Here is a 24,845-nt window from a genome sequence, read left to right on the forward strand (position 1 = left end):
GATAGCCATGCATATTCGACCTTCATTTTGTATTGATTGCACGTTGTGTTGTCGACGCATGGTGGTTGGAAGTTGACGCGTCGCGTTTTTGTGATGAAGTGGACGGCTCGCTTGGGTGGACGGCTCGCTTGTGGAATACGTTAGTAAGGAACTGCATGTACATACAAGTTCGTTCAATCATATCTATAAACCATCCCTTTTTCCTGTCCCAAACATTTACCATTCCGTGTCTTTGCTACTCCACGCTATACTCTGTCTGCACCCTAATCCCCCCCGGCAACGCGCCACGCCCTACAATCTTTATATTGCTCTTCCCCGAATCTGAATCTTCCAACGTTTGCACACTCTCCTCAATCCCAGTCTTACTCCTCCCATCCTCATAAATCCGATACGGCTTGCCTCCCTCTACGCCAACAGTATAGCCATTGGCTTCACTGCTAACCTTATTCATCCGACCGCCACCAATCGTCTCGAGCGCGTAATCGTTGTTTTTCGAGGCGTTGCTGTCGTTGAGGCGCGAAAACTGCTTTTTGGTTCCGTCGGAATTGAGGCCGTTGCGTGAGTTCTTGGTGCCGCGGCTAGAGGACCCGCCAAACCATGGTCGCGCAACTTTGGTGAAGAATGGACGCATAAGGGGGATGCAAGCCGCGATAACGGCGAGTTCAGGCTCAACGACAGACCACATGAATGGATCCGGTAATGAGAATGTGGCGTCTGCTAGGTTCAAGGAGAGGAGGAATTTCATGCGGATGATTGAAATGGCTGAGACGCTGAGAATTCACGTTAGTGAGAGATAAGATGTAAGGATGGAACCGGACTGTCTTCTAAATGACTTACAAAATACCAAGACCAAATGTCGCCAACAAGCCTACTTTCCTTCCCACTTGAAGCTGCAAGCTCCAGATATGGGGTACTGGCAAGAGCAGCACCATAATATCAGTCAGCATGTTCAACGCACCGGCGGCAACAAATGCAGCGTTTCGGTTTCCGCACTTTCCAGGAATCGTCGGGTCCCAGTTGGAAGCAACTAAAGGTCATAAAAAGGTAAGTGACATTCACAATGGGGCGGTGTTAGGACAAGTACTGGCTCCCATAGAGGATCCAGTATGCCTGTCCGGACCCAACTCACATGGTCGGCAAAGCAAGAACGCCTCAATTACAATGCTGAAAGCCCAACCCCATACGATGACCATCGCGACGTAAATGGTGATGCGAAACTTCTTGGTGGTGCCAAATATCCTCAAATAGAGAACCATGAGGGACGTTTTGACGCATCCTAACCCGATACCATATAGGCCTTGCAACGGTATCAATAGCTGGAGACCTGTAAGCTAACACTGGCAATTTTCTAACGTTTGACGTACCTTAAGGGTGTATTTCAAGTCCGCTAATGGTACCACTAATCCAAAATGATTTCCTACGCCGCCTCTCGTGACGGCTGGTCTAGTTAGAAAATGCGAAATCTGTAAATAGACATGGTTGAGCATACATGCTGTGCAAATGCCGACCGAACAGTACACGCACATCTGAAGGCTATCAGTTTGGCTTGTCTTGAAGTCAAGATTTATCGACGTACCAGCGAGATAAGTATTAGGTAGTCGTCCAATTGCAAAGGCAGGCGCTTCATCCGCTTGGATACCAATCGAAGCCCGACAGCGACCGTCGACAGGCCGCAGAAAACAAGAATTACAATAACGAAATCACGGCCCGCTTTGTTCTTGAGGCCGTAGTACATGATGAATAGAGACTGCCCAAGGAGGCGTAAAGGCGCAGAAGAATAGTGGGACGGGTAGGTACAGAGGGAATTGGTGAGTAGAAGAAGGTTAATCAAGCCTCATTTCTAGGCTCCTTGATCCTAGAACCCAGTGCAGTACATGTAAGAACCCTTGGCTTATGGGATGTTCGAAAAGATGGGCGACTTTTCAGTAACTGTATAGCTGGAATTCGAAAGAGCAAGCCCACGGGATCGTTTTGGAAAGCATAAAGATGATCAGCGCGGAGAGATCAGACTTTGTGCAAAGTGGGCTCCCTTCTCAGCACCCAATGCCTGTTCTTATGCCGGGCTGCGGCTCGCGTTCATGGGTCGGCAGAGAGAAGCCGTTCCTGTGCAACATTGTACCCGGCCGACGGCTATGCTCTCCTGGAAAGGATTGAAACTCTCCGCTGTACAAGATCCTGGACAAAGCGGTCACGGCTATTCGACGAGTGGGAGGTTTTGCGTACTTTTGTCAATCGTTTCTGGGATGGGCGGCAGACGGGCCCACTTCTCGGTTACTGCAATTCACATGTGCGTTGAGAACAGTGCTGCTACAGCTAGAGCCAAGGCGATAAAAACGTTGTCAAAAAGACATGAAATATCAATCGATGGTTGAAATAACGCTGAGAGATAGGCTAGGAAATTGAGATATTCAGTGCATCACGATGAGAAGACTAAGGCCTCATTAATGAGAGGGGCGAAAACATTCCAACATTTCTTGTGCTGGTACCGGAGGCTCTGAACGAGAGGCGGGTGGATCAGACGTCCCGTCCCGAGCATTTGGTACGCGTCTGATACTGGGGGGCGGGAAGCCTTCCGGTAGGGTTTGGCACGAAGTCATTAACAGGGCAGACGGTTGGCGCGATACCTCTTTCCGGTTCGACCACAACCCTAGCTCGTAATTTGCAGACCTGGTGAATGAAGCAATTCTCATCCCCGGGCTGTTCGTGTGTACCCGAGCATTCGGCAGTTGACGACACTGGGCGACAGAGAAAAAGATGGCTTGTCCTCTCGCAACCCTGAGCAACAATCTAGGCAATACTGTCGCTCCAATTAGCCAAGTCGGTCCAGAATAGCTCGAAAGCATGGGGATGCTAGATGTCTATTGTTGGTGTTGAGAAAGGAAGCGAGCACAGTCCTGAGTCCGTTCAAGGGACGACGGGGTTGGATTTGGCGCTAGACAGCAAGGAGCAAGGTGCCCGAAGTGTAGTGTCCGCGGAGTGAGCTGTGGGTATTCTGTACGACGATTCTTCCCTAACCTTCACTCTCTCCATGTCCCCTAACTAGCCGTGGAGACCCCGGACTTCAACTTTTACCGCAAGTTTCACGTAAGTTTTACTCATCCTTCGCGTCTGAGGTCTCTGCAACAGACCCCACCCCTGATAAAAGGGCTCTGAGGCTTAGGGACATCCAGATTATACCCCTTAGGCGGGCAGAAATACCTCGTCCCGAACCTCTTCGCACCCCGATGGCGGGTTCGCCGTGACCAGCGGGAGGACGGGTGCACCGTTCACCCAGGGACGGAACGTCCATAGCATGTTGCTCCCGCGAACACTCGGCGAGTCTTCCCCGTGGGCCATTGCCACGATGCCTACGCTGCTCGCTTTCCACCGTTCAATGGGCATGATCGGTTCCCTCGCCCCGGAAAAAACTCTTTTTCAATCCGGCCAGCGGGCTGTGCCTGACCCAAACAACAGGACCCCTGAAATGTGGGCCCTGCGGCACAGCACCAATCCTTGAGCGTTAGCTCGCCTGGGTATTGTGATAGCGACGGACATGCATATAATTACGCATGCAAAGGGAACAAGCACAGTCATGTGAAAATCCCTCGCCGCCATCAACTGATCATCTCGCCATAGGCATCGCTTCGATCGGCCACGGACCGATGCAGCAGCTTGTCCGAGAGGATTCTCTAAGAGTAGAACCGTTGCAGTGCAGTGAGCTCCTTGGCATCAACTATCTTGATCCCCGTGTGCTCGAAGACTAGTTCGTTTATGCTCCGCGCTACCTCCTTTATCTTTTGTTTCCAAAGCAACTCTCTGTCTCTAAACGTGTTAGTTGAATGGTAGATAGACGATTTATAGGCATCTCCTATTTCTACATCTCTCATAAGCTCCTCACACCCTTCCTTCTTGACATGTGACTATCCTCTATTGAAACATTGTAGCCACCGCAGCAATGGACACATCTTCCACCACAGGCCTGGAGACAGAGACTTACGATTACATTATCGTCGGCGGGGGAACGTCAGGCCTTGTTGTCGCAAATCGTCTGAGTGAGGATGTTAGTGTGCGTGTGCTTGTCCTCGAAGCTGGCGCCGATTCAACCAAGGACCCAAGAATCTTCATACCAGGACTGGCCCCCTCGACGTATTGGAATCCGGACTTCGACTGGAAGTTCACCAGCACTCCACAAGTAGGCATCCTAAACATCCTTTTTGTGCCACCATGAATCGCACGATGCTGACCGCTACCTCAGAAACAACTCGGTGGCCGTACAATTGCCCATTCCATGGGGAAAACGCTCGGCGGATCATCAGCAATTAACATGGGCATGATCATATGGCCGGGGCGAGTGACATTTGATTCTTGGAAGGCCATCGGAAACCCAGGATGGGGTTGGGATGAGTCCATGGTCAAATACATCAAAAAATTCCATACCTACAATCCACCGTCCGCGGAGGTCCAAAAGAAGGTTTCGTATGAGGCGGACGAGACGGCGCATGGTACCAGCGGTCCGGTCCAAGTCAACTTTGGGACTGATTACATGCCCTATCACGAGGCTTGGGCACCGACATTCAAGAATATGGGTTACCCTCTTACTGGCGACCCAGTTACAGGACTCTCATCCGGTGCTTTTACTAGCGGTGGTGCCATAGACCCTGTGTCAAAGACGAGAAGCCACTCCGGTGCGGTTTATTTCAATGAAGAGATTGCAAAGAGGCCAAATCTCCGAGTCGTGACTGAAGCTTTTGTGGAGAAGGTACTGCTCAAGACGGAAGAAGATGGATCCGTCACTGCAACAGGCGTACAAGTGCGGACGAAGGACGGTGTGCTACGCGAGATCTCCACGGCTAATGAAGTGATACTGGCCGCGGGCTCTTTCAAGAGTCCTCAAATCCTAGAGCTTTCTGGCATTGGCAACCCATCGCTGCTAAAAATCCATGGAATCCCGGTCGTCATTCCCAACATTAACGTCGGAGAGAATCTGCAGGATCATGCTGTAAGTATCTCCACTCAGTACATTACGCTTCGCGCATACGTCTGCCATCGTCTGGAGTGCCTTGATCCAATTTCGGCAATCTGGATTAGATGTACTTGGATCACCTCTATGATTCAGGGACATCCAAAAAGGTATCCACAGATTTCTGAAAAACAGATTGAAATACCACAGACGGCAACGAAAGCATGTGAACAAACCGATATCATATCACTTACTAGCATGGTTACATTACGCTAACACCTCTGAAAACTAGCTCATCCCCTTCAACTGGGAAGTCGTCGACGGCGCCTCCGCCGACATAATCGCCAAAGACCCCTCCGTCATGGCCGCAGCCATGGAGGCCTACCAAACCGCCAAAGCCGGCCCTCTTGGCCAGAACCCCCTTGTGTCCTCCTTCATTCATATCGACCTCTCCGACGCCGAACGCAACGAGTTAGTAGACACCCATCTCGCCGCCCACCCGCCGCAAACCCCCGCCGAAGTCGCCCAGTTCGAGCAACTCCGCCAAATCCTCGACATCCCCAACGAGCCCACCGCTCAATACACGTTCGCACCGATGCAGCTCCTCTCCCGCGAGAGTCCCCTCCCTTCCGGCATCTTCGGCATGTCCCACGACGGCTACTTCGTCACCGTCGTCACAGCCCTCAACCACCCCTTCTCCCGCGGCTCAACGCACATCGCCTCCGCAAACCCTGCGGACAAGCCCACCATTGATACCGGCTACCTACGGCACCCGCTCGACCTCGAGCTCGAAGCGCGCCACCTCCTCCTGCTCGAGAAGATCATGGCCGCCGAGCCCATGGCCTCTCTGCTTAAGCCCGGCGGGCGCCGCATCCACAACTACGACAAGCCGGAGCCGATTGCGGATCTCGAGGATGCGAAGAAGGTGGCGCGGGAGCTGGTGGTGAGTAACTGGCATACGAGCGGGTCGTGTGCGATGCAGCCGCTGGAGAAGGGCGGGGTGGTGAGTGACAAACTGCTGGTATACGGGACGCGGAACCTGAGGGTGGTGGATGCGAGTATTTTCCCGCTGGTGCCCAGGGGGAATATTCAGGCGAGTGTGTTTGCGGTGGCGGAGAAGTGTGCGGATGTGATTAAGGAGGAGGCAGGGAAATGAGGGGAGAGAGCTGATGGAGGGTGGGGATGCGGGACGTTTGGATGGAGGTATTGAGACTTGGAGGTTTGGGGGGCTGGTGTTTGTAGAACGTGCTCGCAACAATCCTCATCTCGGCCTTCTAACATTTGATGCACGTACCTATTCGGAGGGTCGATGAGAAAGCACATGTCCTAATTTCCCTACGAGGTCTCTTCTCCATCGGACATTCAATATCCCAAAGCACTTATCCTTGACTGTTGGGTCATATATGCCGCTGGAGTTGGCAAGAAGGGGAGCTCTTTGGACGAGCCCACGATCAAGTTCGATTTTCCATGGAGTTGGGACCCAGGCCTCTGGCTGCGAGGACCGAACCCTCTCATCAAGCGGATTAGAGCCCTGATCCGACGGCGGCAGCTGCGTGTATTAGTTCTTGGGATGGTGTATAATCATGAGTCTGACTGGCCTAATGTGCAAATGCACATGTTACTTGTCGAGGATGTCGTCGAGTCCGCATTGCTGTCTAGCTACTTGCAACTGGAACTTGGAGGCCTGCCGACCTCAGCCGTTTAGATGATGGATGTAGAATTTGGCCATTGTTTCTTGAAGAGTCAGGCAGTATTACAGAAAGTCCGGCCCACCTAACCTACCAGGAAGATTCGACACGTCTCTACACATCCCCCTAGAAACCGCCCATTTCAAGCAACTCCGGAACATCGTCGACATTCCCAACGTGCTACCAACCTACATAGCCTCTTGTGGGATGTCCTGGAGTGGAATATTTTCAAAGTAGTGGAGAAATGCGTGGGTATTGTGGAGGGCATATAAATTTAGTCTAATGATACGATACTGCCAGGCTGAACGTCAGGACATGGTAGTATTTTCTAGATACATTGCCAGCAACGAATGCCTCTTCGATTCAAGGACAGCAGTTCATTAAGCCTCTCTGACTCAGATTCGGCTACGTTGCTGTCAGAAGCCAAGAAAACACTCAACCTTTCGCTTATACACAGGTACAGATGCTTCATACATATCTATAGATGGGTGTTACGAAAAGGATGCTAATGCACGAGGATGGTAAGATGTCAGATCTCGTGTTTCTCCGCAGGCCAAACCCAGGTGGCTGCTGTGAGTTTAAAGTTATCGAGATCTGAGATCTTACTATCCTCGTGGATTAGCATCCTTGTCGTAACCCCTATCAAGATCTGATATGAAGCCCAAAGCTAAGTGTTTTCTTGACGACTTTGAGACCTGTATGCGTGATTGGAATAGGGGTCTGGTACATGACAAGGCGGCTTGGCGAGGACGTTCCGTTCACCGTGTTGCGTGAGGACAGGGTACTGCCTTGATTTTTGTGGTGCTGCATTCCTGGTCTACATCTGGTCTGTGCGGAGCTTTTACGACATGATCGACGTCGATGAAAGAAACCAGAAGTGGAGTTTCGAGACGGGCTCTACTTTGAATCAGCCCATGACCGTGTGAATCAAGCTACATGGCGGTTACATGCCACAAGCAGAGGCGTGACCGCGCGTCGATGGCAGCACCCGCCGGCTGGCGCTGTGTTTGAGCGGAGGGCATCCGTAGAACATCGCTTGGTGGTCAGGGTTTCGACACGCGCCGGCGATGACGTGGTGGCGCCAAACCGACTGCTTGGCGCGGCCAGAAGCCAAACACCAAAGACGGGCTAGCAACGGCTATCGCTACTGACTGCCCTGCTGCTTGACTCCCTTTCTTGAATCCCGCTGCCCTGACCTGTCCCTCCCTCTATTACTATTGCGCGAACCTCTCCTCACACAGGCTTCTCTTCGACTCTGAGAAACTGTCATGCCTGACACGACCATTTGATGCGGACTGGCTTCCTCGACCCCCCTTCAGCTTGAGCAAGCGTCCTTTCTTCGATAAAGACCCATTCCCTCCCACGTCTTGAGACGACCACATAGCGCCAACATGTCGACCGCTTCGGCAACCCAAACGGCCATCTCTGCCGATGGCACCTCCACGGGCTCTGCCCACAATCAGTCCAACATGTCCCTGAAGACCTTCTGGGCTTCATTAGCTTCCGCCGCCGTCGTTTTCGGCATTCAGATGGGCGCCTTCCTTATTCTCAGCGGCAATTGGAAATTTCACGAGGGCCTCGTGGGTGAACGCCCAGAGACTCGCAACCAGAGTCTCTTCCACAGGATCTAGTATGTCTCCAAACATACCTTCCTATAAGTCTTACTGACCATATTAGCTTCTACAAGACGTCTTTCGTATCCAAAAGCAAACAAATCGCCTTTCCCTCCTCTGCCATCGAATCCTTCAAAAACGTCTTCACTCTGCCTAGCAAAACACTTATCCGAGTCGCTGGCGTTGATGGATACTTGTTCCTCCGCTATCTCCAATTACTGCTCAAGATATTTGTCCCAATGGCGATCGTCATCCTACCTATACTCCTGCCTCTCAACCGAGTCGGTGACGTGAAGGACGTCTCGGGCATGGATTCCTTCGGCTGGACAAATGTGGCAGTAGCAAACAAAGTCAACCGGCTGTGGGCTCATTTGATTCTGGCGCTGCTTGTTGTTATCTGGGCGTGCTATCAATTCTACAGAGAACTGAGGGCATTCGTTCGTCTACGACAGACTGTTTTGACCCAGCCAGAGCACCGCATTCGTGCCTCCGCAACTACAATTCTCGTGCAGAGCATTCCACGGAAATGGCTGACTGTGGAAGCTCTAGATGCTCTATACGACGTCTTTCCGGGAGGACTCCGAGAAATATGGATCAACCGAGATTATGACGAGCTTCAAGACAAGATCAAAAAGAGGACGAAAATTGCAAGGAAGCTTGAGGGCGCCGAGACTGATCTCATCATTAATTGCACCAAGGAACATCGCAAAATGAAGGAAAAAGAGGAGAAGGCGGCGGGTATCAAGAAGAGTAAGAAAGAAAAGAAACAAGACGATAAAGATCACAATCAGAAAATGCAAAACAACATGGAGGACCCAGGAATGAGTTCTGGAAACCCTCATCAGATTGAAAGTGCCATGCATGAGTTGCTGAACGAGGACGTAGCAGGGTCATCGGTGTCCACATCTCGGTCATCGTCGCCCGACTCACACAAGCGGCACAAGATACCGATTCCTCTTGTTGGGGAGGGCCTGCAGGCGATGGGTCACGGCATCCGAGATGTTGGGCTTGGAGTTGGAAAAATGGGCTCCAAGATGGTGGGCGGTTTCCGTGGGGCATTCAAGAAAGACGAAGATAAGCAAGTCACCGCGACGTCTGATCTAATATCTGAAGGACAGGATGATTATGCGGGTATTCATACCATGGACGGCACCCAAGACCCAGCCAGCCCTAGAACAGTCGATCAATCTCCCATTGACTCTGATTACGGACGCCGAGGACCTAGCGTTGATGACTATGCACGCTTGAACGTTCCAGCCACTGATTCGGAAAAGGGACCAGGTCATCAGTCTCTATCTCAGCCGCAGTCACAAGAAACTCCGGGAAAAGACGAAACGCCGACTATGAAGAAGCACCACCTCAAGACTTTGAAGCACGCCCGAGGGAATCCGATGCGACGGAAAAGCGAGTTTGCTAGTCCTCAGCCGTTTCACGCAGAGGGAACTGAGTTTCCTTTTCCAACTGAGAAGAAAAAGGACGAAGAAGAGACCTACGACTACTCGACGATCTACAATCAGGAGTCTCCGGAAGATGATGAAAATGCACTATGGAGGAAATATATCAAAGAGAAAGACAGAGACACCATGCGGCTGCCTCTGCTTGACAAGAGCTGGTTTCCTGCCCTCCCACTCCTTGGAAAGAAGGTCGACACTATCTACCACTGCCGAAAGGAACTCGCACGATTGAATTACGAAATCGAACAAGACAAGGCCAACCCAGAAAAGTATCCATTGATGAACTCGGCTTTCATTCAATTCAACCACCAAGTTGGAGCCCACATGGCTTGTCAGTCTCTCAGCCACCACATTCCACGCCAAATGGCACCTCGAACAGTAGAGGTGAATCCCAACTATGTTCTCTGGGACAATCTCTCTATCAAATGGTGGGAACGATATCTTCGAACCACGATTGTAGTAGCCAGCATCGGTGGGCTTGTCATCTTATGGGGGTTTCCAGTCTCCTTCACAGCGCTGGTATCTCAACTCTCCTACCTTACTGGCCTGCTGCATTGGTTGAACTGGATCAATCACTTACCTGGTTGGGTTATCAACTTGATTCAAGGTGTCTTGCCTCCTGCTTTCATGGGCATCCTGTTCGCAATCCTGCCACTTCTCATGAGGTTCCTTGCAGGGTTCTCTGGAGTTGCGACGGCTGGCGAGAAAGAGTTGAGGGTTCAAGATTATTACTTCGCGTTTGTCTTCATCCAACTATTTCTAGTCGTTTCCATCTCCGCCGGTATCACTAGGACCATCAGAACTATCATCGACAATCCTGTTTCAATCCCTGGGACTCTTGCAAAGAACTTGCCCGGAGCATCGACTTACTTCTTTTCTTACATGATTCTCCAGGCACTAAGTATCAGCTCTGGCACCCTTCTGCAGATTGGCAGAGTTGGGATGATGCTTCTTACTGGCTTCTTGGATACCACTGCGAGACAAAAGGTGAAGCGAGTATTGGGTGGCTCATCAGTCAACTGGGGGACGTTCATTCCCGTCTACACCAATTTTGGTGCCATTGGTAAGCAACCTCGCTCCTACTTCTGACAATGCTAACTTTACGCGAAGGCCTCATATACTCCATCATCTCGCCGCTGATGATGCTTTTCATGATTCTGACTTTCGCTTTGTTCTGGTTCACCTACCGTTACCAGATGATCTATGTGTCTTTCGCCGCCGCAGAAACCAACGGCTTGATTTTTCCGAAAGCGATCAACCAACTGTTCACTGGCCTGTATTTCATGGAGCTTTGCCTGATAGGTCTATTCTTCCTTGTCAGAGGCCCAGGAAACAAAGTCGCTTGTTTCCCTCAGGCTATCATTATGGTTGTTGCTTTGGTTGCGACCGTAGGTTTCCAACTGGTTCTCAACAATGCCTTTGGGCCTCTGTACAAGTATCTCCCAATCACGTTTGAAGACGATGCTGTAAGACGAGACGAAGAGTTCGAAAGGGCACAGGCAAGCCGATGGGCCCCGAAGGATGCAGAAAAAGAAGAAGAGCACTCGTTGAGCAGTGAGCTAGAGGAACAGGAGAAGCGAGAAGAGCAGGAAAATGAACAGCTCGAGGAAGAAGACGTCAGACGCTCAAAGCAAGCCCGGAACTCTGACGCCATTGAAATGAAGAACATGGATAAGAGAAGATCAGGCCGCCGCTTAGGTGTGCCAATGGGCGGGCAGACTGATGGCGTTGGGTCCTCTCGGAAACGCGAATCATGGGCAGATCGCTCGAGGTCACGCTCGCCTTTCCACGCTCAATCTCCTGGCCTTGAACAAAATCAAGGAAAGCCTAATAAGAAGGCCAAATCCAACCCATTCGGCGTCATAACTGGCAAGATCCGCGAAGGCATCGACGATGCCGTCAACACCACCACTCGGCCCATCCGAGACATCGAGGCGCAAACAAACCCGGAGGCGTATCTCTTCACGGACATGCAAGACGCCCTAGAAGATATCGAGCCAGAGCAGAGGCAGAAGCTCATCAAACGCGCCTTCGAGCATCCAGCCACCAGAGCCATTCAACCCGCCATCTGGATCCCGCACGATGAGATTGGAATCACGGCGGACGAGATCAGGCGTACTTCACTGTATAGCGACAAGATCTGGATCACGAGCAAAAACGCGAGGCTAGATGCCAAGGGGCATGTTATGTTCCGGGGACTGCCGCCTGACTGGGATCCATTTGACAACATGGAGATTTAGAGATTTAGATCGTTGGGGTTGTGGTGAGTTTCTAGACAGGGATTTGGATGAAGGGGGGGCGAGGGGGCTGCGGCTACGCATGGCATGTTGATACGATCTCCTTTTTTTGCTCACGACTTCCAGCGACGAAGACTGCATTTCTGGAGCGGTCCATTCTTGTTTTGTAAACCAGCACTGGGGGTGGTTGCGTGCATACGATACCCAATACATTCGGCTGGTAGATCAGCTTTTATTCCCTTCTATTCATCAAACGGCTTGCGTTCGTGACGGTTGCCATTCATTCTCCCAAATATCCCTCAACTGGGTCTGCGAACCGAAATTGCAACCTCATCACTCCATATGCAAGACGTAGGTATTCGACGAACAGCCGTCATTCGAGCACGGCATATACGCTCACCCATCAAGAGAAATATTCACATTAGCAGCGCCTTCTCGGCAACACGCGTGATGACCTGCCGTTCTGCAAGGCGCAAATCTCACCTGTGTCCGACTTCCGTCCCTCGAGCCACGCTTCAGCTACCCAATGCTTTCCTGTTCCAGTCTAATCGTACACACCTCCCCGCTTTACCACTCATCCTGTCCGGCCGATCCGAATGCCTAATCAGATTCAAAAGACGACAGGCTAAATGATAACTAGAAGGCCATGGTGAAAGCCGAGCAGCCGAGCGGGACGTGTGTTGGGGAGAGGATCAGAGCAGGCAGGACGCGAAGGCGAAGAATGGCAGCGTTGGCTGGGGGCGTATCGTCGGCTTTTAGAACGGCTATCTCCTACGGTTAGGGTAGGGTAGGTAGGTTCCGCTGAAGTGGGGGGGTTTTTTTGGATTGGCGTTCGAGTCTGTGTGTGTCGGAGAAGAGAGGAAGCGGGAGGGCGTTCTGTAATGGTTGTAGAGAACCGATGGTTAGAGGACAGTTGGAGGTGGTCAGGAGTAATGCGATATTGTTTCCTAGTCAGGCAGGCACTCATGGAGATGGCGTTGATATGTGAGTGTATGCGCCCGTGTTCGAGTGACGCTGTTGTCGAATACCTACGTTTCGCACATGTTGTGATGAGGTGTCGTTCGCTCTTGGGAAGGCGCCATTGCCGAGCGCTGGATGCGTAGTTAGTGGAGTAGCAGTACGGCATGACTTCGCTAGCACCATAGCACCTTCAGCGCAACCTCTACCGTGACTATTCCTTCCGTACGCCCTCACTTCATTCAAGGGGTTCTTTAGAAGACCTTTGAACTAATATTTTGCATTACCGACACCTCAGGTTCACGTTCAAGCGGGCTAACTAGACCATTCCCAACCCAGCCAACAAAGGCCAAGAAGCTCGCGCAACTTATTTACAGTGAAGCAAAAAGAAACAGACAAAGATACACTGAGCCGCAGCTTAAGCGCCGGGCTACAAACTGAAGGGGTTGTATCAGGACACAAAAGGGGATATAGGTAGGATGCGAGGAGGCCTGGCTCGTAGCAAGGAAGAGATAGGGAACATAGCGCTTCCACCCTCTACATCGACATAAAAGGGAATAGAAAACAAACATTAGAGGCCGTGACAAGCCGGCCGCATTAAGGAGATTTGGCAGTCGGAAGGGGGGCAATAGTATAGACTAAGCTAACAAGGAACAGACAACACGGATGACATTAGTGCCGAGTTCATGCACCTAGCTAAACCATCTAGGGCTATTAGCTTTTGAGCTGGGAGACAGTAAGGGAATAGGGTCGGGATGATATCGTCAGACTTCTTCTGTAAACTTCGACGCCCTGGAACCATCGTGTGAGGGATGACTCCGACCGAGAGTGCCCAGAGGTAGTGGCACAGGTGAGTGTGGTGGGCTTGTTGATGGTTCGCCGCGGAAGGGTGGGTCCTCGTCTGGATGATGGATGACAGGCGTTCGAGCGGGTGATGGCATCATTTTCTCCTCCGTAATGCCACCTTCGTGAGCTAGACCACCCGCCGCTGCAGCCCCGACGGGAACACCCGGTCCGCCATAAAAGCCTTGGCTATCACGGTAGAAAGACGAGCCTGACAGAGTAGATCTATCAAAAGGGACCGCGTCTGAAGTCATGCCTTCGCTGAAAGCCGAGGGAAGTTTCCGTCCTGATATTTTCTGGAACCCTCGCTCTTGACCAGCACCACCTGTTTCAACAGTTCCCTTCGAGGATCCAGAAAAGCGGCTGAGGAAGGAGGCTGCGGCGACAGGCATGAAGGTGTTTTGCTGTGCCATGGGCTGGCCACCAAGGGCGACGGGTCCAGTGTCGGTGGTGTCGTTCGTCGTCGATAGCTGAATTGCTCCTTGCTGCTTTCGCTTGTATCGACGTAGTAGGAAAAGGGCAATTATGAGCAGAATGGCAAGGCCGGCGAGACTGCCAATAACGCTACCAACCACCTTCGGAGTCGAAATTGTACTTTTGTTGGAGCTGTCACCTTCTCCATTGCCTGCCGCTGCTGTGGGCGTGCTGCTGGCAGTCCCTGTGCCACCCGGACCTACACCGCCTCCGCCTCCGCCTCCGCCTCCGAAGGCTGATGTTGTAGTTGATGAAACTTCCTGCGCTGTGGTGCTTGTCGTCTGGGATGATGATTGACTAGATGAGCTCTGAGAAGTAGATGTGAGACTAGATGTAGATGAGATTGTACTATTCAAGTCGACAGAGAAACTAGTACTGGACAAGGTGGTGGTGCCTGAGGTATTGCGTTAGTGAAGGCTTGTGAACGCCGATAGGTGTATTTACTTGAGTTTCCGCTAAAGCTGGAGAAATCAGCAACAGACACAACTGTTGCCGAAGAAGAAGCAGTAGAGGAAAAAGAAGAAGAAGAAGAAGAAGAAGAGGAGGAGGAGGAGTTCGCGGAATTTGAAATTGATATAGTCCCTGGAAGTGAGGTTGTCGCTGGCGAAAACGTCAACGGAGGGGATGAGATGACAACCTGGGAGCCCTGGGCTTGGACGGATACTGCAGACTCCGCGGTCGAAGTGAATGGATATGCCGGTACCGAGGGCAGAGACAACGAGGGAAATGGGGGAACGGCAGGTACGGTGAGGTCGCTGGGGAAAGCTGGCACCGCGGGAACTGATGGAAGAACAGCCACTGAAGACACTGATGGTACAGCTAGAGCAGACGCAATTGACGCAGCTGAGGTCCCTGTCGAAGTTGGCGTTACTGTTTCTACGCCAACCGTGTTGCCGTCTTGGTCGACGGTCGCGATAACGTTCACGATGACGGTAAGCTCTGAAGGTAGAACGACCTGTCGCCGGTGATGCATCTTCCGATGCATGTCCCCAACCACTCTATGTCCCTTCATCTCGCGCAAAGGCAAGGGCTCGCGCCGATGTTCAACGGGCGGTTCTGAGCCTTTCTTCGACAGTGGTCTTTCAAACACAGCGGCGTCCTTCGCATTCGGCAATTTTCCCGCGTCAAAAGCACGGCGATAGGGCGCTTGTACTCGGGATAGTTTTTGTCGTTTTGAGGGATGTTCCATCCCACGATTAAGGATGGCAGCGCAGCAGCGCGCAAGAGGGTCGACGCTCGCTGGGAGGCGCGGCGGTTGTGCGAGGCGTGCTCAGCAGCAAGAGAAACGATTAGGGAGCGTGGTGATTGATATTCCTACGCTATCAATGGCGCGAAAGGAGTGGACGGCTTCGATGAAGGCGTGGGGAGGTCCAGTCGATGGATTACAGCATGCGGAGGGCGTGAAACGAGTGGACGCCAGTCGGACTGGCCAGCAACGGAAGCTATCAATGTCAACGATACGCACAAGGCTATGCGCAGGCCAAAACATGGACACGCACCTTGAGTAAGCAATTACGAGGGAGCGTGTGGAGCGTCGTGGGAACAGACGTCGTCGACCATGTGTGCGCGGAACGGAGGCAGAGCAGATGCAGCGGGCAGGACCATGGGGGTCGCAGTCGTCCTGGCGGAGGGAGCGAAGGCAGGCCGTCCTCAGGCTCCTCTTGCGAGGGTCGCGGGGAGAATGGTCGACGACGCAGCGGGCGCGGTGGTGGTGAGGCTGCTCGGGGGAGGTGAGGTGGTGGAGCGACCTGAGATGCAACTGGCGGCCCACAGGGGCGTCGGGGCTAGCGACGGCCAATTTCATTTCATCAGAGCCGGGGTGCCAGCCGCGACAGGAGCCAGACGCTGCCCCAGTCGTGCAAACAGCACGCAAACCTGTGTTGCGTCGCGCCGCCATGTGCGCGTCAGAGCATCGCGGCGGCGTCGTCGTCGCTGAGCCGCCTGCAGCGTGTGCGGCGCGAGGAATGCTCTTCTCCACACGCCATCGTGGGCAGTTCGCCCACGGCACGGATTGCATTGCACCTGCATGAGACCCTCGAGCCGTTCAGATCTTGGCCCGCGCCACCAATAAGAGTGCCCAGGTGGAGCCAGCGCTCGGGCATGGCTTTCTGGAAGCCTGCTATTTTTGGCGGTGCGCGCTGTGGTGTTTGTGCCGTCGTCTGAGACACCCCCCTCTGCACGATCGATCACCGACGGGCAACGGCTGGCTGTCCTGATCGGGGACTGCTTGGCCTTGCAGAGTTTCACGCGCTCGTAAAAGTACCCGAAGCGGCAAGCCTGAGGAACACCCGCCGAGCTGATCATACTCGTCCAGGGGAGCACCGAAGCCCACGACCACACTCCATTGAGCAGAGCTGGCAGCCTAACGTCGTCTGAGGTGACTCGAAGAGCTATCAAGCTTGCTAAACCTGCTGCTTTGCTGTTCTGAACCACGTACTGGACCTCGAGCAGTGCTTGGCAGATACACAAGCTAGGAGAACGTGTACATTATGGAAGAACTCTTGTGTTCATGCACTGCCCGAGTCTAAGATCGAGCTAACCTGGAGAACCTCACAATTTCCAGGGAAGGGTCCAAATTGATGGCATATTTGTTCAAATACCCTAGGCCCTCCAAACTTGCCCCTAGATCCCTGGCCGACGACTTCAGAGCCTATCCACAGCCTGTTCGACCATGCTGATGATCCCCTGCTCTCCTCCCTGCAACTCTTCCCAAGAGGCGACTCACTTTTCCACCGAAGTCTTCTTGGCATCATCTTTCATCCCGGCCTGCACCCACGCTCGGTTGTCCGCCGCATACTTCTCAGCGGCCGCCTTGTCCCTGATCAACTGCTTGATCTTGTGCGGATCGGGAATATGCCGTCCCAACTCCACGCCCGGCCTCTTCTCCATCCTTTCTTCCCACGCCTTGAGCGCTGGGAAGTCATCGATTTCGACGCCTGCCCACCCTGCCGACGCCACCCACCCGTAGTTCGCAATGTCCGCGATCGTACACTTATCCCCGACTAGGTACTGTCCTGTCGCTGCCAGCTGCTTGTCCATGACGCCGTACAGCCGCCGCGTCTCGTTTTGGTACCGCGAGATGCCATACTCAAAGATATCTGGCGCATAGCGAGTAAAGTGGTTTGCTTGCCCTTGTAGATGAGCATGTTAGCGGACATTCAGGTAAAGTAGTCCAAACTCAGCGTTTCTCACCTTGCATAGGACCGACGCCAGCATTCTGGAAGAAGAGCCAATTGTTCATCTGGTAGAACTCGCGAGTGCCGGCCGGGTACGAGATTTTGTAGTCTGTATCATAGCGGGCCACCAGGTACTGCATTATGCTGCCCGACTCGAAGAGGTTGATTTGCTCGCCGTCGGTAAAGACATCGGTCAGGGCGGGTATCCGTCCATTGGGGTTGATCGCAAGGAACCACGGTTCTTTCTGCGTGTTTTTGCTGATGTCAATCTTCTGGGCCTTGTAAGGCAAGCTGTAGGAGTAAGATTGGTGTCGGTCTGTGAGCGTCTGAGAGGCTCCGAGTGCTTACGAACCCTAATTCCTCGAGAGTGATTGAAATTTTGATGCCATTGGGCGTCTGGGCCGTGTACAGAGTAATTTTTGGGTCTGACGCCATGATGTGACAAGCAAGCTAAAACAGGACAGACCAGAGGATGCTGCAGATTTACGTAGTTGGAGTACCGCTTTTATATGTCGACGTCAGGCTTCAGAGGTGGGGTGAGTTTCCTAGAGCAAATAGCGTTGAAGTGAGGGGAGAGGATTAGAAATAGCTTGGATGGCTCCAGTGCCATATTCTCTACATGACATTTGTCAACTAACCTGCACAGTATTTAGGTAGCAACATTCCCTTTGCAGAAACCTGCCATATCAAGTCCCATGAGGGCGCCATGCAGACAGAAACGATCTTAGGACTATGGATTGGATAAGCTGCCCAGGTGGTCCAGATGCTGATTGCATCCGCACCTGCATCTGCCGCAGCGGCATCTTGTGATTACTGCTATAGCCTAAGAAGCAAGATACGGCAGTGCTGCCTGCAGCGGTGCAGAACTGTGCAATACTTGGAATCCATCTGAAGACTCGTGGAAGGTCCCCTGGGTGGCAGAGTGAAGTGGCGCACGTGACACAGCGCCAAGGCGCTAGTAACGGCGCTAGCGACGCGCGCCTTCTTAAGCTGTCGCAAACTCACCTTGCTCGCCTCTTCTTCCTTACCACTAACAACAATCGCCGTCGCCGTCGCCAACGCCAACATGGCTTGGCGCAATCAAGGAATAACCGGCTCTAACAACATTCCGTTAGGCAATAGACGTAGATTCGGCGATGAAGGCGGTACTCCCTCGGACGATGGCGGCTACAACCCGTCCGCTCCTGCAACTGGCCTCACCGAGATGAGCGCAAAGCGTGGCCGCAGCCCTGTGGGTAAGTCAACGCCTCCGAGTCCCTCTTCCTCCGTTGCATCGCTAACTGTCGTCCTAGTCGACGCGGATGGCAATAGGAGACGCAAGAAGCGCAACCGCTGGGGCGACGTGACCGAGAACAAGGCCGCCGGCTTGATGGGCCTCCCAACGGCCATCCGGGCTGATATGACAACTGAACAGCTTGACGCCTACACGCTGCATCTGCGCATTGAAGAGATCAGCCAGAAGCTGAGGATCAACGACGTTGTCCCCGCCGACGGCGATAGGTAAGTTTGTCGCGTACCAACCTGCCTCCATCACGTACTAACTACCAACAGATCTCCTTCCCCGCCACCGCAGTATGACAACTTCGGACGCCGCGTGAATACCCGTGACTACCGCTATCGCAAGCGCCTCGAGGACGAGCGCCACAAGCTGATCGAGAAGGCAATGAAGGTCATTCCCGACTACCACCCCCCCCAGGACTACCGGCGCCCGACTAAGACTCAAGAGAAAGTCTATGTCCCTGTCAATGACTATCCCGAGATTAACTTCAGTATGATCACTAACCCCCGCTTTTGATTTTTGACGTCTTTCCTCTCAAATGCCCATCCCGATGTTGCGTGTCGTATTCTTTCCGAGTCGGCATCGCTCTATCACTAACCCTTTCTTGCACTCACTCACACACTTGCCTCAACATTTTTTGATATACAGACACTAACAGAGTTTTTTTTGCTACTAACAGTTGGACTACTTATCGGCCCTCGTGGCAACACCCTCAAGAAGATGGAATCCGAGTCCGGCGCCAAGATCGCCATCCGAGGCAAAGGCTCCGTCAAGGAAGGCAAGGGACGTTCTGATGCCGCTCACACCAGCAATCAGGAGGAAGATCTGCACTGCTTGATCATGGCCGACACGGAAGACAAAGTCAACAAAGCAAAGAAGCTCATCCACAATATCATTGAGACGGTGAGCCCAATCCCCCATCACGTCGACCCTACCACGCTAACATATGATCAGGCTGCATCGATTCCGGAAGGCCAGAACGAGCTCAAGCGCAATCAGCTTCGTGAACTTGCCGCACTGAACGGTACCTTGCGTGATGACGAGAACCAGGCCTGTCAGAATTGTGGAGAAATCGGCCATCGCAAATACGACTGCCCACAGGCCAAGAACTTCACCGCTAACGTCATCTGCCGTGTTTGTGGTAACGCAGGCCATATGGCTCGGGATTGCCCGGATCGTCAACGAGGTGCCAACTGGCGCAACGATGACAGAGGTGGACCTAACGATCGTCCTGCTGCTGGCAGAATCGGTAATGTATCAGCCATAGATAACGATATGAACGCGCTCATGCAAGAATTAGGAGGCGGGGGTATACCGCAGCAACGCATCGAATCTGGCCCAGGTTCCTACGACAAATCTGGCCCCGGTGGCTACGACAAATCCGGCTCCGGAGGCTACGACAAATCTGGCTCTGGTGGATACGATAAACCTTCATCCGGTGGCTACGACAAATCTGGTCCGGGTGGTTACGACAATGCCCCGCCTGGCAACGGAAACTATGCGGGTGACGAGAACCTCAAGCCCTGGCAGCGTGGCCCAACTGGCGCTGCGGCTCCCTGGGCGCAGCAGCGCGGCCGAGATGATCGAGACGGTGGTTCCTCAGGTGCATCCGCTCCCTGGGCCGCTAGTGGAGGACGTGGCGGAGACAGCTACGGCTACAACAACTACAATGCGGCTCCGGCAGCTCCTCCTGGTGCGAATCCTTGGCAGCAACCGGCTGCACCTCCAGGAAATCAACAGTACGGATATGGAGGCTACGGCGCGACTTCGTACGATCAGCAAGCCCCTGGTTACGGCCAAGCCTCTGGACTGGGAGCTCCCCCGGGTATGGCTCCACCGCCTGGACTCGAGGCTCTTTTCCAGAACTATGGTAGTGCTACTAGTCCGCCTCCACCGCCGCCGGGAGACGCTCCTCCCCCACCAGTAAGTATATGCCACGACTTCTGTTATCGCAACTCTTTCTGCCTTCAGTATTGGGTTTCAACAGGGTGGCTAACTTGAAAAAAACTAGCCTCCTTCTGACCTTCCGCCACCACCGCCACCTGCTTAGGTCGGCGACGTTCGAATGACAAGAGGTCGGTCTACGGAGTGCTTTAGGTAGCAAACTCAACGGCGGATGCAATGGTAGTGGTAATGTGCTTGGTACTTTTCCCACTCCAAGGTTCTCTTTTGCGAAGGTCAAGACTTTCGTTTACTCTGTCCTCTCTTGGCATCAATTTGTATGCAGTTTGACTTCTGCAATGTCTTGGAGGCTTTCTTTCTCTTTCGATTCACCGAGGCAATGTCTTGCTCTCCAGCTAGTCAGTGTACTTTAGTGCACAAATTTTGCATTGGTTGAATTGGCTATACGTTGATCTTTCCATGGCTTGAGTGAGTGACGTGTTGACTCTGATGATGCTGAAGCAAGGCTTGGAGCTGTCGTGGGCGCGTGGAATGATGAGGCATCCTTGGTTATTGCGCCCATGGATGCGGAAGGTAATTTGCGGTCTGCGATATGAGCCTCGTGGCGTTCAATACGGAAGTAAGAGACAGCGCTGTATCAGCCTCAATTCAAAGAGGATGCTTTGGATGTCATGGTCACATCAAGAACCACGAAGAGCTCTAGCAAGCTGAAATTGAACCATTTTGTCAGACCATCAAAGGCCGGCCAGATCCCCTCCCTACCACGCCTACATACTCGAGCTACGCATCCCCCAACCTCCAACGCCTGCCTGTTTTTGGACAGAGACAGAAGCTCTGCACGCCCCTCAAGCTGGCGGCGGTGGCGGCTTCCAAAACTCCCTCGCCGCCTCCTCCGTCACCTCGGAAAACGGGCTCAGCTTCTGATCAATCAACCCCACCCGATTCATCCGCACCTTCATCCACATATCCCGGCGGTTCCCACCCAACTCGCCCGCGAAAATCTTGCGTTTCAGCTCGTGCAGGAAGCCGTTGAAGAGCGCCGGCTCCTCGAGCTCCGTCATCTCCTCGCGCATGACGCGGATGCACTCGAGCGCCTGGCCGTAGCGCGCGTCGCCGACGGAGTTGGTGATGTACGAGTAGACGACCTTGGCGAGGTCGGCGACGGCGGTTTTGAACGTGTCGATGTTGTCGGTGGTGGCGAGGGTTTGCTTGAAGGAGGGGATGGGGTTGATGGGGTCGACGCGGGCGCGCTTGGGGTGCGCGCTGAGGAGCTCGTCGACGTTGAGGCCCGAGAGGGGCTTTTCGCGCTCGCGGGTGCGTTTGCGGCTGGCTTGTTTGGGGGGCACTGGCATTTTGTTAGAGGGGGAAGGGGGGGTACGCTTGGTGTTTGGGGAGGTGACATACCTTTCTTGACGTCGCCTGCGAGCATCAGCGCTTCGAGCTGAGGTTTTGATGCTTCTGCGAGCTCGGCTGGTGGAGTGGAATACTTCGTTAGGATGGGAGGGGGGTCGGGCAACTCTTCTGCGGTGGGATTGGTAGCGCGCCAGCGGACGATTTGGTGGACGCGGTGGACGAGGGGAGAGTAGGTCTCATCCATGGGCATGTATTCAGCCGAGTTGCTACAAGTTGTCAGTCTTTGGGTTTCTTGCAAGGAAGAAGGTAGACTTGCCCATCATCGTCGGTGCCGAAAGTCGACAGGTCCATAGCGTCGACATACGCGCTCATGGCATCCATCAATTCCGGTGTCGGTAGATCTCGATGTTGCGTCAGGCTTTTGTCAGCCACGGTGACCTTCTTGTCAAGTGGAGGAAACTTGTAATCGCGAACATCCTCAGCGAAAGGGAGCTCGAAGTCAATCAAGCCCTCGAAGTCTGGCTCGATCAGAGGGGCAAGCAGCAGTATCAATGGATTTTTCCGTTCTTTTGCAGCGAATCGAGCAACTGCATACGAGGCTGTCTCGTATAATGCGTGGATGAATGAGGAGAGTGCTAGACTAGCCTTGTCGTTCCCTTTTTGAGCGACGATGACATTGGTCTTGGTCATGGCCAAGTATCGTTCAAACTAAGCAATGTCAGCAGGTTAACCCTCTCTGGACTCAACTCAGCTGACCTTATCCTCTGGTATGAAGCCAATGATATCAAGAGAAGGCAGAGTGTCGAGTTCCAATATGACTCTGTCGCTCTCGGCTATGTGCACAGCGGTTCGACCATACGCATAGCCGCTTTCCAGCTGGTCTTGCGGGACATCTATCTTCGCACCAGTTTCGCCTTCTTTTTCGATTTGAAAAAAGCGCTGGGTCTTAACCCCACCTAGAGTTTCTTCATTTGACCCGTCTCCGGGGTCTTCAGTGACAGTGTGTGTTGACTGGGTACCGTCTTCTGCTGCGGGATCGCGTTTGATGAACCAGGTTTTTGCAGTTATAGGACGTGCAATTGAAGTTCGGGGGTAGCGTTCGACGTTGATGGTCATGGCAGAATCATACTTCTCGGGGTTGCCTAGAGTCAGTGTGCCCTGATAGGACTTGACAGGTCGAGTTTTCTTCGTTTCGGGAGTGTCTATTCCTTCCACGGCTTCGGCAAGAGTAGCAAATACACCGCCACAGTCATCGGTGAGCTTTTTGAGGTATTCTTCGATTTCAGCCTTCAAAGAAATATTAGCCAATAGTCACGAGTTTCGACGAAAAGTGAGCAACGGCCTTTGTACCTTTTCATCACTTTTATCTTCCTCCTTGAAGCCGAATTCAGTGTCGTCAAAGTCCACTCCGCTACGTCATGTTAGCGGATGAACTGAGCTAGACATCTAGATAGGCGATAGTGAAGCAAATATTCAAACTCACATAAGAACTAGCTGGATCCCATCTTCTTTTATCTTGCTTACAATGGCGTCTAGTTGATCACTGTCTTCAGGGTCCATAGAGCCCAGACTGCTAGTAATGAGGACGATTTTCCGTTTATACTGAAGCGGTTTGCCAGTTTTGCCTCTGGTGGCGTTGGCTATCATCGTAATTGCAGCAACGACGGCAGATATTGCTACTGACGGTTAGAAAGGTAAGGACGAGCCAAAAGCCGCAAACTAACCGTCGCCTTCATCAGAAGCACTTGGAACAAGCTTTGCTTGCAATTCGCGCACATCTGACAACATAGTCCTTTCGAAGGGTCAGCCATGGCTACGAACTTGTTTAGACAATGGGAATGGCATACTGCTTCAAAGTCTGTAGAACAGTGATATTCTCGTATCCTTCGGGGTCATTGACGCCGGCATCAGAAACGTTGGTACCTTAGACATCATGTCAGTCCAACTGTGCTGAAGTTGCGAATAAGATTACCAGTGATAGATTGACGCGTACAACCGATTGATTCAATAAAGCCGCTAAGCACAACGTACCATCTGTGCGCAGACCAATTACACCAATATTCAATGTTTTCCGACCTGTCATGACCTAATTGATTTTGAGAATCGAACGTATGTATAGGCCTATGATGAGATGACTTACGGCGGACGTGACTTTATCCCAGAAGTACTGCAGCGCCCAATCAAGATCGGTCTTGTCACGACCATGGTGCTTCTTGCCCATCGACCGCCCGACGTCCACAATGTAAACAGTCGCCTCTTTGTCGGCCATATCGACTGTCGGCTTTGATTATGCGTGGGAAGAGAGTTGTTGGGATGTAGAATGGAAAGAAAGAAGGGTGAGACGATGGCCGGGCCCGCATCGCAAGGCAGCACAACGACAATTCTAGGCGACAACGCGCCGTTGAATCGCGCGGTCACGTGAATCTGGATCGCGGCACGACTTCGCTTAAATCACTAGTGCAAAAACCCTAATGATCAAGAAACCGCCACCTCAGCGGTGCTACTCTGTAGAAGGAGCTGGGCATTAAGTTGTCATATCCATGGGTGTTTGCGTCTTGTTTGCTCTCTCTCTCTAGGCGCAGTCCGGATTATTGTTGAGCGACAGTCAGAGGGGAAGCGGATCAAGACAAGGTGCGTAGCCAAAAGCTGTTGTATTGATGAAGGTGAGGAAGCTAGCTATTGAGCGGGAGGAAAGATAGTTATAACTAGTCAACTAACGTATTCCACAAGCGAGCCGTCCACCCAAGCGAGCCGTCCACCCAAGCGAGCCGTCCACTTCATCACAAAAACGCGACGCCTCAACTTCCAACCACCATGCGTCGACAACACAACGTGCAATCAATACAAAATGAAGGTCGAATATGCATGGCTATCGCAGCAATCAATCAGCAGCAATTTAAAAGCGAACGGCGCGCTATTACGACATATAA

The 24,845-nt window shown here is 52.6% G+C and overlaps 7 protein-coding genes across 7 annotated transcripts; 3 read left to right on the forward strand and 4 right to left on the reverse strand.

The window, feature by feature from the left end:
* Positions 1–235: 235 nt before the first annotated feature.
* Positions 236–1,735, reverse strand: BDZ99DRAFT_513920 (uncharacterized protein; the record flags this gene model as incomplete). Its single annotated transcript, XM_033724762.1, has 6 exons — positions 236–770; positions 838–1,027; positions 1,085–1,316; positions 1,365–1,438; positions 1,490–1,526; positions 1,577–1,735. 6 exons carry the CDS (start codon positions 1,733–1,735, stop codon positions 236–238), a joined length of 1,227 nt encoding a protein of 408 aa, XP_033584656.1.
* A 1,980-nt stretch (positions 1,736–3,715) lies between these two features.
* Positions 3,716–6,536, forward strand: BDZ99DRAFT_22679 (putative aryl-alcohol dehydrogenase). The gene is made up of 3 exons (XM_033713480.1): positions 3,716–4,171; positions 4,235–4,978; positions 5,232–6,536. Exons 1-3 carry the CDS (start codon positions 3,935–3,937, stop codon positions 6,093–6,095), a joined length of 1,845 nt encoding a protein of 614 aa, XP_033584657.1. The 5' UTR covers positions 3,716–3,934; the 3' UTR covers positions 6,096–6,536.
* Positions 6,537–7,926: 1,390 nt separating this feature from the next.
* Positions 7,927–12,306, forward strand: BDZ99DRAFT_493460 (DUF221-domain-containing protein). The gene is made up of 3 exons (XM_033723235.1): positions 7,927–8,257; positions 8,305–10,757; positions 10,805–12,306. The coding sequence occupies exons 1-3, from the start codon at positions 8,019–8,021 to the stop codon at positions 11,932–11,934; spliced, it is 3,822 nt and encodes a 1,273-aa protein (XP_033584658.1). The 5' UTR covers positions 7,927–8,018; the 3' UTR covers positions 11,935–12,306.
* A 1,346-nt stretch (positions 12,307–13,652) lies between these two features.
* BDZ99DRAFT_513923 (uncharacterized protein) lies at positions 13,653–15,394 on the reverse strand (the record flags this gene model as incomplete). Its single annotated transcript, XM_033724763.1, has 2 exons — positions 13,653–14,599; positions 14,650–15,394. 2 exons carry the CDS (start codon positions 15,392–15,394, stop codon positions 13,653–13,655), a joined length of 1,692 nt encoding a protein of 563 aa, XP_033584659.1.
* A 1,219-nt stretch (positions 15,395–16,613) lies between these two features.
* Positions 16,614–18,046, reverse strand: BDZ99DRAFT_457424 (glutathione S-transferase II). The gene is made up of 3 exons (XM_033718674.1): positions 17,734–18,046; positions 17,398–17,672; positions 16,614–17,336 (listed from the first exon to the last, which is right to left on the reverse strand). Exons 1-3 carry the CDS (start codon positions 17,814–17,816, stop codon positions 16,927–16,929), a joined length of 768 nt encoding a protein of 255 aa, XP_033584660.1. The 5' UTR covers positions 17,817–18,046; the 3' UTR covers positions 16,614–16,926.
* A 369-nt stretch (positions 18,047–18,415) lies between these two features.
* On the forward strand, positions 18,416–20,972 carry BDZ99DRAFT_22794 (uncharacterized protein). Its single transcript, XM_033713486.1, has 7 exons — positions 18,416–18,616; positions 18,674–18,881; positions 18,933–19,150; positions 19,340–19,563; positions 19,615–19,909; positions 19,961–20,583; positions 20,672–20,972. The coding sequence occupies exons 1-7, from the start codon at positions 18,448–18,450 to the stop codon at positions 20,708–20,710; spliced, it is 1,776 nt and encodes a 591-aa protein (XP_033584661.1). The 5' UTR covers positions 18,416–18,447; the 3' UTR covers positions 20,711–20,972.
* A 368-nt stretch (positions 20,973–21,340) lies between these two features.
* BDZ99DRAFT_22797 (putative ATP-dependent DNA helicase II subunit 2) lies at positions 21,341–24,222 on the reverse strand. Its single transcript, XM_033713487.1, has 10 exons — positions 24,056–24,222; positions 23,947–24,001; positions 23,763–23,838; positions 23,640–23,707; positions 23,399–23,591; positions 23,266–23,326; positions 22,672–23,202; positions 22,232–22,623; positions 21,967–22,181; positions 21,341–21,907 (listed from the first exon to the last, which is right to left on the reverse strand). Exons 1-10 carry the CDS (start codon positions 24,182–24,184, stop codon positions 21,408–21,410), a joined length of 2,220 nt encoding a protein of 739 aa, XP_033584662.1. The 5' UTR covers positions 24,185–24,222; the 3' UTR covers positions 21,341–21,407.
* Between the last annotated feature and the right edge of the window lie 623 nt (positions 24,223–24,845).

Source organism: Mytilinidion resinicola (genome assembly GCF_010093595.1).
Source record: "Mytilinidion resinicola strain CBS 304.34 unplaced genomic scaffold BDZ99scaffold_1, whole genome shotgun sequence".
Taxonomy (NCBI): domain Eukaryota; kingdom Fungi; phylum Ascomycota; class Dothideomycetes; order Mytilinidiales; family Mytilinidiaceae; genus Mytilinidion; species Mytilinidion resinicola.

Coding starts and splice junctions, on each gene's coding strand:
- BDZ99DRAFT_22794 (XM_033713486.1), top strand. CDS start 18,448: ATGGCTTGGCGCAATCAAGGAATAACCGGCTCTAACAACATTCCGTTA. Junction 18,617..18,673: donor GCGTGGCCGCAGCCCTGTGG/GTAAGTCAACGC, acceptor CTGTCGTCCTAG/TCGACGCGGATGGCAATAGG. Junction 19,910..19,960: donor TCCTGCTGCTGGCAGAATCG/GTAATGTATCAG, acceptor TGCAAGAATTAG/GAGGCGGGGGTATACCGCAG.
- BDZ99DRAFT_493460 (XM_033723235.1), top strand. CDS start 8,019: ATGTCGACCGCTTCGGCAACCCAAACGGCCATCTCTGCCGATGGCACC. Junction 8,258..8,304: donor AGTCTCTTCCACAGGATCTA/GTATGTCTCCAA, acceptor TGACCATATTAG/CTTCTACAAGACGTCTTTCG. Junction 10,758..10,804: donor CACCAATTTTGGTGCCATTG/GTAAGCAACCTC, acceptor CTTTACGCGAAG/GCCTCATATACTCCATCATC.
- BDZ99DRAFT_22679 (XM_033713480.1), top strand. CDS start 3,935: ATGGACACATCTTCCACCACAGGCCTGGAGACAGAGACTTACGATTAC. Junction 4,172..4,234: donor AGTTCACCAGCACTCCACAA/GTAGGCATCCTA, acceptor CCGCTACCTCAG/AAACAACTCGGTGGCCGTAC. Junction 4,979..5,231: donor AGAATCTGCAGGATCATGCT/GTAAGTATCTCC, acceptor TCTGAAAACTAG/CTCATCCCCTTCAACTGGGA.
- BDZ99DRAFT_457424 (XM_033718674.1), bottom strand. CDS start 17,816: ATGGCGTCAGACCCAAAAATTACTCTGTACACGGCCCAGACGCCCAAT. Junction 17,673..17,733: donor ATCACTCTCGAGGAATTAGG/GTTCGTAAGCAC, acceptor TTACTCCTACAG/CTTGCCTTACAAGGCCCAGA. Junction 17,337..17,397: donor TGGCGTCGGTCCTATGCAAG/GTGAGAAACGCT, acceptor CTCATCTACAAG/GGCAAGCAAACCACTTTACT.
- BDZ99DRAFT_22797 (XM_033713487.1), bottom strand. CDS start 24,184: ATGGCCGACAAAGAGGCGACTGTTTACATTGTGGACGTCGGGCGGTCG. Junction 23,708..23,762: donor GTTCTACAGACTTTGAAGCA/GTATGCCATTCC, acceptor ACCCTTCGAAAG/GACTATGTTGTCAGATGTGC. Junction 22,182..22,231: donor TTCGGCACCGACGATGATGG/GCAAGTCTACCT, acceptor GACAACTTGTAG/CAACTCGGCTGAATACATGC.